Genomic DNA, 17650 nt, shown 5'->3' on the forward strand with positions numbered 1-17650 from the left:
ATTTCGAATCCCTGTCTGACAAAGGATTAACGTTAGAAATTAGTAGAAAGCTGTCTTGAACTGCCTGCAGTAGAGAACGCCATTGGAGGAGGGGGAAGAAGTGCCCTTGTTTTCCTTCTTTTCTTACTTTCGTCTGCAGAAATGTGGACGTTCTGTTCGCACGGCGCAAACCTAGGGAAAACACAGGGCGCATTTTTGGTCAACAAACAAATAAAACTTTTCACTTTACACGCCTGTCCGACTGCTCTAAGCGACGTCGAGCCATGGCTGTTTGTGTCTTGCAGTGAAAAACGAATTTTATATCTTGGCGAACTTGAGCTCTTGTTTTCGTCGAGGCTGTAACAAACTTCAACAAATGATCAAGCTGGCAACAAAGCCGAATGCGCGAAGTGGGCGTAGTGTTGGTGGTGGTAATGTTGCCGCAGGCGCTTTTAGCCTGGCAGACCTGGTCGGCAATTGCTCTACCTGAGCGTCTCTTTGCAGTATTATGTTTACCAAATGTCGCTTTGACCAGTCTCTCTCAGATAATTTCAAAGAATAGCCGACACTTACTTGCGAACCATCCACGCCCTTTCTGGAAACACAATGTGTCCAGCGCACTCGTGAAGACACCCTTTTTTCTCAATCTGTCCATGAGCTTCCCCCTTTCACTGCAAAATGCGCTTGCAGGCAAAATTGTTAGTCGACCGAATGCATTCGCTGATGACTGCGTTTTAAAAGGGAAAAAGTGTCACCATGCTGGTAGAGTTGCGCTTTCGAAGACAGGGACAGAGTAAGGCGCACAGAACAACGAACGCCTTCATTATGCTTTCACTTCACCAAACGACACCAAACGGCAGACACAACGTGTTGAAACCCGTCTCACGAATAACGATCAATAGCAATTTCACGCGAATGGCCGCTAAGACAAGCGGCATCACGTCCTCTGTTTACTGCCGTCCCTCTCATGGGCGCCGACGCTAGAAAGTACCGAGTCGGCGTCGCAACGGTGCCGTTACTTTTATATGCGGCTTGTCCGAGCGGTGATAGTTGCGTGCAAAAAAATGCCCATAAAGGCACCCTAGCGCTACAAATGCTAGTTTATAGAAGGAAACATGTGTGTCAGAAGAAAAAGAAAAATCAGCATTCGTTGTTAACACTAACCCCCGTGGAGTACTCTGCCAGTGAGCACGAGGTCGATGGGTTTGATACCAGACTGTGGTGACAGCGCTTCAAGGCGGCGGAATGAAAAGTGCGCATTTGCTTGTGTACTTGAGCTTTGGTGCACTCTAAAGAAGTCTCCAAAAATAATTTGGAGTCATCCAGTACCGTGTCCTGCATAGTCCAAATGTTGCTTTGTGACGTGAAGCCTTTGGAATACATCAACTGCAACTGACTCTGCACCATCTTCTATACTGTGTATGTCTTTCGAGGTCGATACATAACAATCGAATGACAGGATATTGATATTGCGTTGATATTAGTCAAGTGAAGCGTGAGGTCTTCTGGCGGAAACAACCGAAGCCTGTTTGCGCGTAAAGATGTCTCGTTCTTTGACGTATGACGGAGTATGCATTCTTGGTAAGTTCCTTTTTTTTAATGCATGGTAAACTACAGGACAGATGCTATAGTTTGAACAATTCATGTCGGTGCAAGTGAAACGGCACAACTTGTTTCTCGTATGCGAGGGTCCTACTGTGTCAGAATTGTCGGGCGCAACCTAAAGGTTCGCCTATTGAAGTATCACACTTGATCGAGACGCAGTGAACCTCATCAACCGACGCACGTTTGTGCGCGAGAGAGTGGGAAAAAACGAAGGAGAGCATTGGGCAAGGAGCCGAACGTATTCGGTGCTTTTTTGCAACGCATTGGGAGAAAAAGAATTAAGCGTGTGCTTTGTACCGCATCTGCACTTTCATATATGGTGGTCCAGTGTTGTTGAATTCTTTAAATTAAGGGTAAAAACACGAAAACACAAAATCGTTGTCCAGAGAGAGGATGCAACCGCCGTGATTGTTGTAACACTTTAAAAAATAAGTAGCCATGTTGGCCGAAGGAAGATTTCGTCAATGTTAGTGTATATTGAGAAATACGATAAAACTATTCAAACTGTACAGGGAGCGGAACTTTCCCAGTCCTCCTGAGCTTTTAATTTGGGAAGCAGCACGATATGCCTATAGCGACTGTGTCTTTCGTCCTAAAAGTTCTGCTGTAGTCGTACTGACGTACTCCGCGATTTGTGGACCAGACAACATGTAACGCCCTTGCATTTCGCGATGGGTGTATTGCAAACGTTAAGAAGGGTCCTTGGGCATCTTTTTCCGCATGCGCTATAATATCCATGGTGATTCGGTTTTAAAGATTACTGGCACCTTGATGACGCATAGAAAGACAATTTGTCACACACCTTTTACCGTAGAATTAGTCAGGCCAATTTGTATATAATGGATGTTTAATATAGCATCAGTGACTACCATAGCCTTGACATAACGTGCGTTTCGTACCAGCTACACTTCGCAGTTTTTTTCTCGATGGGATACCAAAAATGTAATATCATTATTAATTTGATAGGCTCGGTAGAGGGTTTCTTACTGTATTAAAATACTGTACGATTTCTGATGAACAGCATTTGAAGTAAAAAGTAGCTGAGTTAATATTTATTAGGGACAGGAAGATTCTGTTGAAGGCTGGAGCCCTGTTGTTCGTAATTAAGTGTTACATTTGGCGCTAAGAGAACTGCGATAAGTGAACATTTAAAATCCATTGTTATTCAACGAAGAGTTCATTTTTTTAACGACAGTTATTTGTGCAGATTGGGCCTGACCTTTATGCTATGACAGTAGCCAAAAGTTGAATGAACTAAAGGAATCGCCTCCTATTCGCTCAAGAGCGAAAAGCTCTAGAGAATGTTCGTGTGTTGTTCCCGACACTGCTACTCAGACCAGCGTCACCAAATTTTATTTGAAGATTTTTCGCCTCTGTAAAGAGAACTCTGGAGCCCAGACCGTGCAGTTGGTGCACTAAGAATGGGCATTTGAGAAAACTGACAATAATGTTGCGCAAGAGAATATTTCTTTGTGCTGCGTGATGATTCTTAGTGTCCGGCACCAGTTTTGGAGCGTATAAAAACCGTAGACATTTATCTGTTTCAGGAGCGATAAAATATGCAGTTTGTCAGGGCCTATGAGGAAACTGAGTGGATCAGGTTGCATGAAAATGAATACTTGAGTGCGCTAGGTTTATTTACAGCGTAATTTGTATTTTTTTTAAGTACGGCATCCTCAGAAACAATCATCGAAAAGTCGCAGTGAATCCCGTTTGAGCTGCGGGAACCTTGACGTATGTAGGTGCACCGTTGCTTGCATATCCTCCTCCATGACCGCCGTAGCCACCATCTCCGTAGCCGCCTCCTCCGTGTCCGCCATATCCGCCACCACCGTGCCCACCGCCTCCATGGTGCTTATGGCCTCCGTAGTGATCGTGAGAACCCCGGTGGTAGCCGCCACCTCCGTACTTGTGGCCGCTGCCGCCTCGGTAATGGTCTCGCCCGTGGCCGCCGTGGGAGCCGTGATGGTGCTTGTAATGGCCGTGACCGTGCTTATGGGCGTCGTCACCACGGTTGTACTTGTCATGGTGCTGCTTGTGGTGGTGTCCGTGGTGCTGGCGGCCCGCATGGTGGTCGTGGTAGTTGTGGTGTTGATTGTACTTTTTCTTGTGGTCGCCGTCGTGGTAGTCGTCGTAGTAGCGGCTGTGGTGCGCGGAATCCTCCTTGTGATAGACGTTCTTGTGACCGTAGTTTTTGTGGCCCCGAGCCTTGTAGTGGTCGTTGCCATACTTGCCTCCATGTTTGCCATGACCTCCGTAGTGGTCGTTGCCATAATGCTTTCCTCCATATCCTCCGTGGCCATATTTTCCGTTGTGGTCATTGTGGTAGCGATTGTAGCCGTGTCCGTGTTGCTCGTGTCCATGACGGCCATGCCGTCCATGGTAGTTGTCGTAATCGTTGCCATGGTGTTTGTAGCCGCCACCATAGTTGCCGTGCGAGTGGTGGCCTCCATGGTTCTTGTGGCCACCGTAGCCGCTCTGATGGCCGCCGTATCCTGTAGCCATGGCTTTGAGATCACCATCGCTTCCATCTGACAGCAGCCCGAATGGATGGGCCACCTCTGTTACGTTGCGTCCAAGTTCCAGCGTTGAAGCTCGGCAGAGTAAGATAAGGAAGTACAGACCGAAAGGCACCTAGGAAGCATCAGAAGAAATGCCGCATTATTGATTGACTTACCCGGTTAAAGAGCACGACACAGAAACCAAAGCCCCTCGGGTTTACATGTCATCACTGGAAGGCATCTCACTGTCGCTTGAACTGTTGTAAGCATAAAAATAACGCTAAAAATAAGCACGCTAGGCACTCACCTTATGCCAATGTATGCTGAAATATTCAGCACATGTACAACAAAATCAGACACAATGACCAGGCTAAAAGAACAATCTCAAGTATAAGCGCATGTATTGTGAACGGGATACAATTGACCAGCAATGCCGTAGTGTTCTGTTTCTCCACCGCTAAAAGCCAGCGGTATCTGCATTAAAAAAAAAAGGCATGGACTCTCAGCAGTTCTTACGGCGCGGCGAGGCGCCCTGGAGCACTTGCACACTTCCCGTTGGTGATCCCGGTGAAGTAGACGAGTGCCTGGTTGGAGGCCTGTGCCTGGTGTCCGTATTGGTGTGAATGGTCGTAGTATCCTCGGCCTCCCCTGTGATGCCCACCCCCGCCGCTTTTGTATCCGTGACGGTTCCTGCCGTGGTAATGCCCGTGGTTTCCTTGTGAGCCCCTGTTACTACTTTGGTAGCCTCCTCCATGCCTATGGAAATTGTCTCCTTGCCTGTGTTTCCCTCCGTAGCCACTGTAATGGTGTCCATAGCGTTCCCTGCCTCCGTGGTGGTCCCGGTAGTTGTGATGATTGTTATAATAGTTTCGGTGGCCGCCCTCATGGTAGTCGTCATAATATGTCTTGTGGTCTCCGTATTCCTCCTTGTGGTACACGTTCTTATAGCCATGGTTTCTGTGGCCCCTGTTCCTGTAGTCGTTTCCGCCATAGCGCCCACCGTGCCTGCCATAACCTCCATATCGTTCCGAACCGTGATGGCGGCCTCCGTAACCACCGTAATGGTGCCTTCCATGGTGGTTGCCGTGGTACCTGTTGTAGTAGTGGCCTCCATGGCGCTGGCCTCGTCCGCTGTAGCTGCCTCGGTGGCGACCGTAGCGGCCGCCGTGATGGCGGTATCCCCCGCCGTAATGCCCACTGGAGTGCGTGCCACCTGGGTGTTCATAGCCGTGGCTTAAGCTCATTGCTTTGACGATATCTTCTTGAGTGTGTAGTGGCACGTTATCCACTATCACAACTTCGGTGACGTTGCCAATAGCTGCTTCTTCGTCATGGCACGTAATGATGGCGCACAGCGCCAACAGGACCTGTTCGATAGAGGCAAAAGTTACGGCAGTAAAGGCAGAAGACAGGCCCCACATTTATCGGTCGCAATTAATCTTACGATGTGAGCCCTCTTGTTTCTCTCATGCCGACCCCTGCATTTTAATCTCGGCAAATGAGTTCTTTCCGATTATATAGTCTCGCGTTGAGCAAACACAATGCAGTAAAAGCGGTGCATACACCATCCTCGCTTAGGGTCGCTACCATAAGGCAACACGTGTGATCAGTAGTCCTTATGTCTATGAAAACACATTAAGAACTAATTGCTGCTTACGATATTTTGTATAAAAACGCATGCGCGTTTTCTAAAAATGTATGGAAGCCTCGCCTCACCTTAGGCCCTTCAGCAGGGCCCTTATTTTATCACCGATGCACTATAGCTATGAAATGTAACAACGCCTAGCTCTTGTATCGATAATACTACGACAGCTAGTACTTGCGGAGAACCTGACCCACCTAGCAGGGGGACAATTCTGGTCACGGGCGCAATGGCTTCTCTACTTTGGGAAATTCTGCCTATTCATAATGAGCCTCCATAACTTTCTTTCGGTTTACTTCCCTTGCCTATTCGTAACTTCTTTAGCGAAGAATGATTCTTCCGAGACGCAAATGACTTTTCTGTCCTTTCTGTCCTTCGTTCATCTCGGGTTCATGAGAGCACACTTATATCAATCGTAGCTCTTCCCCTACGCTTGCGTTTTCGTTCGTACGGGTGCTTCAGCGGGCAAAAGACAGCCTTAACATCTTACAAGGTTTGTGTTGTGGATAACTAGGATTGAGCGAGGCATACGCGTCCGAAAATACCAGATTATGTGGAGGGTCGACCGCATCTAGGGTGACCACCTAATTAGTATTAAATCCGATAAAACTAGAACGTTTATTCCAATTCAGGAGGCAAATGTCGCTTATATGAAGTCTAATCATGGTGTCAATAAGCAGAATCATAATTTCCCCACTTATGTATCAGACATCACCTTCTATGAGGTCTTGAATACTAATGAGGTGTTCACCTTAGATATGGAACTACCATAGCTGTACATTGTTTATACAAAGTAAGGGGTGCTTTCACACCTCCCGTAACATAGACCTGCCGTCTAACACCTGCAGACCCAATGAACTGCCGAACGTGTGCTGTTTTAGATTCTACAGCGACCACTCTCCACCTGTGGTGGCTCTGCGTACAACAGAGATACTCGATGACCAACGCGAAGAACTGACCAACTATTTATGAACCAGTGCCGTTTGTAGACGTTGACTCGTGGACGATAAGTTGGATGAGCCACTACTACAATTTCTACTAAAAAATAGATTGTATGTGCCGCCGAGTAGGCTGCACCAAAAAAGCCACAGTGTGCACAGCTACACACACGTTTAGCAATACAAGAAACAACGAGGTGATATAAGGATAAATTCAAAAACAAACAATAACGACCCTACTCCACTGCGGTGTTTCTTTTGGAGATATAGACCTGCATTTTTAACACTTGCTCAATTCAAGCGCCAAAACTTACACTCGGGACCACTATAAGATTGGGAACTGACTATAGAGCGATTGCACTTTCGTGTATTTACGCGTAATCGATGTTCTAAAAAGGTATTTCCTGCTTGCGTTGCAATTTTCCTGACGCGGTACTCGTGCGTTTCGCCCTTCCCCGCTTCGTGCGCACTTTCGCCCTATAAACGTGTTTTCTACCTAAAATAAGAAACGCGATTTGAACACCTATTTACACAGTGGTTTTATCAAATAGCGCCGAAATTTAGCAGACATGCAACGCAGAACTGTAATCCTGTCGGAAGAAATCGAGCGGAACTTTTCCGGATTTCTTACGACCTGACTCCAGGCATAGCACTAAAATTCTCTTCTCCGTTTATTGTCCCCTATCCACCCACATACCCACCCGCACGCACTCACAAATATCGTTACACCTGTATAACGTAGACATGTAAAGCCAACTTGCAGGAACCTAGGAACGCATTCTTCAGATCGTAGAAATGGCCCATTTTCGGTTAATTACATAACACGATCCTTTATCTCACGCAGAGACACACAGAGAAGCACACTGGGGCATGACATTTGGTGCACTGTGCACGCGGGAAAGTAGCTCACCGTTAGAATCCCGCGGGAAGTCATGGCGGCGCTGTGGGCGACGACGAAGACGGCCCAGCCGCTGTCGTCTGTCCCGCTTCACCCTTTGAGTGCACCGACTGACGCAGGCATGCACTCTACTTTATACTCGGAGCAGGATGTGTCGCCTGTCACGTGGCGGCAAGAACCGAGTCTGGCTGTTTTTCTTCTTCACATCGGCAGTGGCCTGGCTCACCTAGCACCAGTCAGAGTTTTTCCTGCCGAAAACGCGTCGAGGCCCAGTGTTCCGTTCATCGGTGAGCCTGCGCAATCGTCCGGAGCGGAGATGAAGCGGTTCCTGTCCCAGGACCATTCTTGCCATGTTTACTTTGTTTCTTGCTTTTCTTCTCTTTTCTTTTTCTCTCTCCTGTGCATCAGTTTACTTTTCTTGTTATCCAATCGAAGCGTGTCGCAACATTTGTTTTTGCGCGAAGAATCTCAAGAAGTATGCTGGGCCCCCTCACCTTTTCTGTATTATGCTGCCTCTGTGCGCTTTGTATTCACGTGTTCCACCACGTTTCTTCTGGCCCTGCCACCCTGGGAACACCCCAGCTGGCGTTGTGTCGTGCACGGCCGTGAAGCTAGAAAAGCGGTTGCGACCACGGAAATGAGCGCACTCTCGCGTATACGTCTTCGTTTTGTCTTTTTTCTTGCCACCTGCTACTGTACGTGGCTCTGAGGAGTTCTAGCTTTCCCAGCCGAACAGAAATCCTTGTCATTACTCTTCATCCGTGACCTGGATGCTGGTTTGTTTCACTGGACGACTTTTCTCGGTTAATTGGGTTAACGCCTCGGCTGCGGAGTCACGGGAGGCTGTTGTCGCGTCACGGGCCTTGCTTCGAGGCCATCCGTTCGGCGCACTTGCAAGAGTGGCGTGGTATGGTGCAACAGGAAACGTGGAATACCGTGCAGCAGTGAGAGTTTACTACAAGCGCCGGTTGTTGACTTGAAAAGAAAACAGGCCTCTTTTTTTTCTTACGTTCGTTGAGACTTCCGAGAGCCTTGCACGGTCTGTAGCTCCCGAGACTGCATACTTCGAAACGGAGCAGCGCTTCTGAAGAATGAAGTGCAGGAGTTGCCAATGACCATTTTTAGAAACGTTGCGTTACAGAGGCACCCATAGTGGGCGTACAAGAAGCAAATAAGTGAAGCAGTGGGAGCAAAGCAACTGGTAGCTATATTTGTGGAACTGTTTATTGACGAAAGGTCGAATTGGTGATGCCGATGTTACCTGAAGCAATGAAATAGTTCTCGGAAAGCTAGGTTGATAGGAACTTCAACCGCAGGTCGAAAGAGAGACATCGAGCGCGCAACGAAAGCCGCAAGCGTATTATTTAATGGACTGTCAAAATCTCCGACGCCGTCGTTACCTGGCGCGGTTATTCACGTAGGTGAGTTGACGAATGCACGATGCTCCCGGGCATAGGTCAGCAAAAAATGTGGAGCTCACTCAGACTCACTCATGAAATATGTTTTGTCCTTTTGTCCTTAGAGCTCACTCGGACTCAGACTCACCAAAAGCTTCCTCAACCGGACTCACTCGGACTCAGAGTCACTGTACTTTTTTTGAGGCGGACTCACTCGGACTCAAAGTCACCAAAATAATGCTCACTCGGACTCCCTCAGACTCAGATTCACGGCTCGATCTGAGTCTGAGTAAGTCTGAGTGAGTCGACTCATGAGTCCGTTAGCGTATAATTGGCTTTTTCGACCATGGTGTCAATGCTCTTTAAAACCAGTATCTTGCATAATTGCCGCTCTACTTGGCGCCTTTTGATCTCGTGCCTTCACATATGAGTTATCACTGGTTGCAATCCAGTAAGAACATTTTTTTTTATTGAAAGATGTGTCGAACATGAAATATTATTATCAAGAACCTCCTGTGAAAGAGTTTGCGGGAGGGAAGTCAATCTGCTCCCCCCACCCCCTATACATAACTCACGCCCTTATTAATAAATATTGAACGGGTGCATGAACGCTAGTGCTTTCAAGTATGTGTGAGTCGACGGGAGTATAAATGTGAGCCGACATAAGGCTGATAGTAATGCTGAAGTTGTGTATATAGAACCATAAGTCGGCAAAAATGTGTGAAGCTCACTCAGACTCACTCAGGAAATATATTTTGTCCTTAAGCTCACTCTCAGACTCACCAAAATTTTCCTCAACCGGACTCACTCGGACTCAGACTCACCAAAATAATACTCACTCGGACTCAGACTCACGGCTCGATCTGAGTCTGAGTGAGTCGACTCATGAATGAGTTTGCCGACCTATGCTCCCGGGCCGCGGATTGTGTCGTGGTAGTTTGAGTGCTGCTGAAAATGACATGGCGTATGCGCACTTCTGTCGCTAGACTGGTCCATCTGCTCTATGCGATCGACGAAGGCCTGCTTCTACCGTAGGTGGACTATTCGGGCGACCGGAGTCGTATAAGCCTGGGCCCGAAAGTGGGCTTTAAGTACAGGTCGCGTGGGTGGGGGCAAATGGCTAGCGCTGCCATAGCTGTAGTTTGGCACTTTTCGGAGCATTGTGATTGGTCAGGATGCTGTATACCCAGTTTTGCCACGTCATAAAAAGCGGCGAACATTCCTCTTTGTGATCATGCCAGGCGGATGACATTTTTGCTCGAGACGTTAATGACGTCGCCATACTTTGAAGGAAATTAGTGATATTAGCTCGTCTTTATTCAGGCCTCTCACGTCCGGATGTTCCATCAAACTTTCCCAAGCACTTTAACGTATAAATGCAGTTATGGCAAAATCCAGAGCTAAATTCTAGCACGTGATCGAGGACAGGTGACACACTAAATAGAGCAAGAAACCTGCAGGGATGACACGCAGAATACTTGATGGTAGCTACGTGCTGTAGGAATGATATTAATCAATACATTAGAGCGAGATGAAGAGCGAGAAAGTTTATTACAGAAATATTCACCTCCATCTGCTGTATTTTCTCACACGTTCTTTAAACTTGTATACCTGTCACGCTGTCTAATGCTGTCTTGAATAAAAAGCTCATTCTCCGTCGCACTGAACTTCTTCGAGCTGTATTCTCTCTCGGGCAATCGGAAACCTCGAAGGATTGGCATCGGAACAAATTAAGGTGCGAAGAAAGTGTGACAGCTTTTTCTGGAGGTACGCTCGAACGATAAGTCGTCGTAGAGCCCCGGTAAGCAAGTTTTATTCATCGACGACCTTAAGAGAATCGAGCGCTCACCGCACCGCACTACCTCGGAAATGCGATAGAATTTTCGGAAAGGTATTTGACTGCCAAGATAAGCTTTCTTATGACGGCAGAAAGAAAAAAAAATTATTTTACCTGCAGTTATTCTCAATGGGCTTTGCATAAAACCGTCCTAAAATTCGGCACGACCACGGCTAGGTGTATACGCTCATTCATTTTCTTTCGTTCCCACGACATCCGCCAGTAGGGAGGATTCCCGCGCTTCTTCTTTTTTTGCGCCAGCCTTTACGTCCACTTCTAGTTAATGAGAGACAACGTCGATGCGAAAGAACATTTCCGATTCTCCCCTTTCCTGGCCAACTCTTTGCCTCAGTTCCATTTCTCTTTTTATATTGATCTTGCTTTTGCTTCCAGTCTACACGGAAGAGTGGAGATCAGAGGAGCACGAGCTCCTCGTACCGATCGAAGCCGTATACGGCCGCACGCACGGACACCGGCACTCAGCTCCCCTGTAATGGAATCACCGCGCAAAGCCTACAAACAGCACGTCGAGACGCGAGGCGCCAGCATAAGAAGCTACGGGGCAAAGAAAGGCCGCCCGCGCGCCGCTCTTCCGAGGAGGAAGGGAGGAAGAAGGGAAATCATCGCGATGCGAAAGCGCCCCAACCAAGTTTGTGTCACCGTCGCGATGCAAATTCTAGGGGGTGGCGCTTGTTGGTCGAGCAGGAGGGTACAAGGTTCGGGCGTAGGGGGGAGGTGGGGCGGCTTTCGGCGTGCGCCCCCTTAATGCAACTTGTGTCAGAGGCCGCTCGTAATTGGGAGCAGCGGTCGCCGCGCGGATCCGCTCGTGTCCCGCGGCACGCGCTCCCGAAGAGAAGAAGCCGCAGCGTCCAGGTATGTGCACGCGCGTATATATAGCTGCTGATATATAGCGGGGTCGGCGCGTGCCCCGCTTATCATCGCGTGCGACGTGGCCTGATCGATTGGCGCGCGTCGACAGAGTGCCTCCATGGGAAATGGCCAACTGCCGATGCAAATGAATGTGTCCCCACGGAGGCCGGTGGCGGGACCGCGTGTCGCCAAACAACGCCGCCGCATGTCATCTGCGCGCGCGGCTGCTGTCTGTGTATACGCTCTAGCGAGGACACGCAAGCGCAGGCAGATCGTTTTCGCGCCAGCACTTCTCGGTCGCAGCAGCCGCGGCGGGTTAGACAACGCTCGGCATCAAGACAGCCGAGCCCGGCGAAACGCAGCCAGGAGGCGGAAGTGAATAAAAGTGCCACGCACATCAGCGGCCGACGGGTCGACAGCGGCAAACTTGGATGCGCTGGACGGAATCGCTGCGCCCGTTGTGGGCCTCAAGGGGTTCGGCGCGAGCCGTAGCATAGCATGGGAAGCCGTGAGAAGAACCTTTTGTACGTTCCTTGATATACCTACGCGCGTACATTCGATCGCTGAAAGGAAGGCGAAACTGTAGTCCTGGAGTGCCGGATTAATCTGCGGAGAGTTTGCTCTACATGACGGGCAGACTAGCCGGCATAGCCGTTATGCTTGTATGACCAAAACACACCCACAACGAACAAACAGTCTGACGCCCAAGGATGCTCGGCTTAGAGGGTCACGAGAGGGTGGACGCGCTTTCTTTCTTTCTTTTCTTTTTCGTGGGTATGAGTCGGGTACTGCGGCCACAGCAAAGTACGAAAGGAGCACAGGATACATCACACTAACTAAAACTTTCAGTGCTTTTTCCCCAGTAAAAAAAACAACAAAAACAACGTACACAATAAAAAAAAAGTCACAGTTTCGCCGCAACGGCGAAGCAATGATTGCGATAGCAATACATTGTAATGTAACGCGAAGAACGGAAAGCAGCTCGAAACTGCCAGCGCGTCGCTCGAGCCCAAAGGACGCACGAAAAGAACGCACACAGGACGAGCGCGAACTAATGCGTCACAGCTCGACACTTGAAGCGCACTGCTCAAACATAAAGCAGGACGCACGAAACAGAAACAAACGAACAGGTACACACAAGACGAGCGCGATCTAATTGTCACAGTTGTTACTTATTTCTGTTTGAACAGCGCGCTCCTTTCGCAAACGCGGCCGCTGCAGCGAGCGAAGCGAAGCACCCCACCGGCCGCCCCTTCTTTCCTTGAGATAAGCGCACGAAAGCGACGACGCCCTGTAGAGCGAACCAACGTTACTAGAACAAACTCAGTTTAAAAGCTCCGCCGGAGAGGCGGTCCGCGTGGCGGTCGTGAGAACTAGTGGCGCTGCAGTCACGTCTAGCTCCCGCGGCTGGCGCTTGTTGTGATCGGCGCCGGCGATGTACGAGCGCACGTGGGTTACAGCGTCGTCTGCGCTTTGTTAGCTCGTCATTTTTGCGACTGTTCTTGACCGGGCTTAGCGTCTTGTACGAAGTGATGTACGAAGCGTAACGAGGGCGAACAGATTCACAGTGCGGTATGCCGACTTGCTTTGCGCTGGGCTGCAAGAGCGGCTACCGCAACGACGACTCCGCTTCATGACACTTCTTCGGACCTCCAAAAGACCCTACGCCATTCAAGCTTCGCATCGCAAAGATAGAAAGCTTACTGCGAAATGCAGGGTCTGTGACGTTCATTTGAGAGTGACGACATTGTAAAGCACTATCGTCGTGTCGTTGCGAGACAAGAGGTTTTGATCCCACGTGGAAAGTGGGAACTCGCGCCCGGTGCCGTGCCGCGCTTGTTCCCAGCACTTCCACCCCACATTTCAAAGCCAAATGTTCGGGGTTTGGCGCAAATCCTCCCCAAAACGCACGGCGTCCCGCGAAAGCCCCGTGCCCAGTTTGGAGAGCCGCCAGAAATAGAACAACAAAACGAAAGGCAGGCGATTACCTATATACGCTACCGAGACTGAGAGTTGCATCACACTGACATTCGATCAGTTGTCAGCTGTCGCCATGCCTTCAAAGCAGTGGATTTTCGAGAGATTTTACGACGAGGTATCCAACAAGATGTGCGGAATATTTTACACTCGCCGGCTCGGGAACGGGCTGCTCAGCGCAAAAAATTTGACACGGTACACATAGAAAAGACGAGGACCAGCGCTGGTTCTCGTCTTTTAAGTGCGAATGCACTTTATAAGCGACCCTGAATCCGCCGTCCCATAGCAACGGCGCGAGGAGCGGAGAGGAGCGTCTGTAGCAACGGCGCAGCGACGTCCACGCCCCACGTGACTGCGCGCGCTCTGCCTCCGCTCCGTGGCTGCGCGCGCCCCGCGCATTGCCTGTGGTGATGAAGGCCGGCAGCGAGACGCCGAACGAAAGCGTGCGAAGCGAGCCGAGCAACCCCGAAGCCGATCTGGCGCGGGGACGGCGCGATGCGTGTGCGAGCGCGGGCCCTCGAATTCGATCGGCCGGACGCGCGCTTCAAGCGAGACTTCCTGGACCGCAGCTTCGGATATAGCTGCGCGGTGTGCGATCGACTGTGGTTCGACAACACCTGAGCCCATCTCGGGCGTGCGCAACGCCGCCAACAAGTTTGAACGCGTTGCGGGTTCTTTGAACGAGTTCGGAAGACAGATCATCATCATGAGTAAAAGTGCTTTGCACTTAAAAACGGCCAGACCTCCGTGGGTCGGCTGGCGCGTGCTCTCTCGCTGCCGTCTCCTTCGCTCGGCTCTGCAGTTTAGCCGCGCGCGCCCCCTCATAGCATCACCCGTGCTTCGCACTTCTCATACTCCCCTTCGGGGAAATGCGGGTTTTTTCTAGCTGTACCGTGTCAATCTTTTGCGCTGAGCAGTTTAATAATGTAAATACCAACTAGCCCAATCCCACACTTGCTTCGGGAACGGAGACTTACTTGTGCAAAAGATAATTGTAGTGACGAGCAGTTTAACTGCGTAGTAAACGGCTACAGCACGAAACGCAAACGGCTGTCGTACAGTGTAACATCTGCTCGGTGAAGTTGAAAAACTGAAGTTGAATACTGACGACTGTGACAGAGTACGCGCGAATAACTGCTCGGTGCTCACATCACGGCCGAGCTGTTCGAATTGTGTAAGGCACCGTAGAAGGATGCGACGTAGAAGATGAGACACCGAAAATACAACTATCGCTGAAAAAAATTGCTCAGAGACGACATCTATTCGATGTAATCGCACACTGAGATTTCATTTACGGAGTTCTCGTAAAATTTTCCGATTTTGGGTCAGTATCCCTTTAACCGTCGCGAAAACGTGTCTTGTAAACATTGCAGAGCATTGGCAATGTTTTCGAAAACATTTTTTTTCAATAAATTGTAGAAACCACGAGTACTGTTTTTCTAGAACGTTTTTGTATCTCGAGTAAGTACGCTTCTTGTACACTATAAAGGCTTTTACAAACGTGTTGGGTTGTTCTTGGTCTAGATAAGACGGCAGTGGCTAAAATTGTGGTGGTAGTTATAAAAATTACGCTGAAAACCCTCATTCACTTAGAAACTCTTATGCCTGGAAGTTAAGCGCAATGTAGACAGCTCAAATATTGTCACAGGGTCGTGACGTCGACGAAGGCAGCAGTCAGCAGGTCCGAGTTGAAACTCTTTATTCGGCCGAACTTGTGGCCGAGAAACTCAAAGTCAAACTACAGCAATACACTGAAAGCGGCGAACAGAGCGTCGACCGTCGATCAAGTGACAAGCGGTCAAGGGCGTCGGATTTTATACAGGCGCTATCGAACTTTCCAGCGATATCGCTGGTGGCGGCGTTATCTCTCGAGAAAGCTGGAACATTCGCGTGCAGCGCGCAATCTTACCAAAACGATCTACGATCGCGAAGCTTCTCGAACCACTGCTTCGCGGACAGCGTCGGGCGCTGATAACCGTCCTTGCTGGTCAACCCGAATACATCAAAATAAAACAAGAAGTGGGCGTGGCAATATAGACCGAACATCGATTCTTAGCCAATCAATGAACAACGCACGCGGGCCAATGCATACAGACGACCTTATGCATATCCACCTAAGCATCCACCTAACTAATACCAATAAGAAAGTTGCCGCGCAGTTGCCGCGAGCAACTGCGCGGTTGCACCGCAGCGTTATGCCGTGGCAGCAGACGACGCGCCGATAGTGAGCAAGACGGAACTGCAGCGCCGCTAGTTTCTCGCGACCGCCGTTCGGACCACCCTCCTCCGCTGGCGGAGATACGGAGCTTTGAAACTGAGTTTGTTCTAGTAACGTTGGAGCGAACAGCAACGGCGTATCGCAGAGGCGGAGAGACGATCTTTAAAGCGCGCAACACGAGCGCACGTCGCGCCATCTATGTGGCCACTAAGAAAGCATGCTGAATTACATGGTGTATATAAATAGCTCGCCGTTAGCAGGCTGAGAGACGGTGCTGTCGTGGCCTAACGTCTAAGGGTACGAACACACTGGCGGCGCGGCACTCTCCCGCCCGCCGCTCACCGCTCGCTCGATGCCGCTTTTCTCTCTTTCTCCCGCGGAGCGTCAAAATCTTTCTCCCGCCGACTCGATCGCTCGGGGACTATTTCGCCGCTACCGCCGGCTGCCGCGCAAGCAAACCACCAATCAGCGCCTGCTTTATCTCCTCTTCCTTCTCACGCGGGCTGTCGTCATAGCAACCAGACATTGTTCTCCTCACCCGCGCAACTCCTCTCCGTCTTTCTGGGAGAAATCGCGAGCCGGCAGCAAGACGGCGGTGTGCGCGCTCCTCGACATGTCCGTTCTGTCTCGTGATTCTCGCGCCGGCAATGTGGACAGCGTGTTGCTGCTTGCCGCGCGGAGGCGCCGACGGGCGGGACGCCGCCGCGGCATGCTTCCGCCAGTGTGCACGTACCTTAACGCGGCGGGCTGCAAACCGTTCGATTCCGCGCGTCAGAAAGAATTTCTTAATTATTTTTCTTTGTATCCTTTCTATATATATACATACTTATACATATACGGTGAATGACGGCGACGGGGACGGACATTTTCCAGCCGAGACTGTCCATATAATTGCTATCGCAATAAAAAGGGAATCAATTACGTGTATAATGGATGGAAAAGCGCTCCTGTTTAGCTCTAAGTAGAACAATGCGACCACAATTAGCCTAGTAAATAGACACCCGAAATTCGAGGGATATTCGCTTAGTTAAACGGGCATCACGGAGTGCACATTCTGGGCGTCTTTCCAACCGTGACGCTGTCCTGTCTCTATTTTGCGTGATAGAGCAGTGCTTTTAATATTGCTCTAAAACGTAGGACTCAGTACGACTGCGTGCCAGTGCGCTTTACTGGCGTGTTTGTGCAATGAGGCGTTATTTATGCCTACAGGCGCCCGCATTTTCTCATCATGTCGACTTGACTACAAGAGACGAATGAAACTTAACGCGGGTTCCTGCCATTGGTTTACTACTGAGGATTAATGTGCACATGCGCTTTGGGGAAGCTTCAGAACGCATCACAAATTGACACGAGTAGAGCTTTCTTTTGTTGTTGTCGTGTCCTAAAGCTTGTTTTAAAGTTCCACTATTCAATTATTCAATTGGGGAGCCGTTTGTTCGTCATCTCCCCATGCTGTAGAAGCAGATAGAATATAGCAATACTTAAAAAAAAACTAGCCGATGACCCATACCAGAGTCTGCCGCGTCAGTTTCATATGCCAGCGGCCGCCGCCAGTGGCGCAGCTGTGCTTGAGAGGCGATGCGAACGCTGCTATCGCTGGGGCTGTGTGTGGGACAGCCTCGGGTTTTAACTTTCAAACTTCCGCAACGGTCGCTTTGCCTTCGCGCCTTTTACGAGAGCACTCGACATGCATAAATACATTCCTGACGCGCTTTCCGTTTTAAAATAAGCACCCGGAGGAAAAAACGAGCACAAAACAGGCAGCTCGCGGTGGATCAGCCGAAAAAA

The 17650-nt window shown here is 49.6% G+C and overlaps 1 protein-coding gene across 1 annotated transcript; it reads right to left on the reverse strand.

Moving 5' to 3' along the window:
* Positions 1-3258: 3258 nt before the first annotated feature.
* Positions 3259-7690, reverse strand: LOC119397103 (histidine-rich glycoprotein-like). The gene is made up of 2 exons (XM_037664546.2): positions 7576-7690; positions 3259-4218 (listed from the first exon to the last, which is right to left on the reverse strand). Exons 1-2 carry the CDS (start codon positions 7597-7599, stop codon positions 3271-3273), a joined length of 972 nt encoding a protein of 323 aa, XP_037520474.1. The 5' UTR covers positions 7600-7690; the 3' UTR covers positions 3259-3270.
* Positions 7691-17650: the final 9960 nt, after the last annotated feature.

Source organism: Rhipicephalus sanguineus, chromosome 1 (genome assembly GCF_013339695.2).
Source record: "Rhipicephalus sanguineus isolate Rsan-2018 chromosome 1, BIME_Rsan_1.4, whole genome shotgun sequence".
Taxonomy (NCBI): domain Eukaryota; kingdom Metazoa; phylum Arthropoda; class Arachnida; order Ixodida; family Ixodidae; genus Rhipicephalus; species Rhipicephalus sanguineus.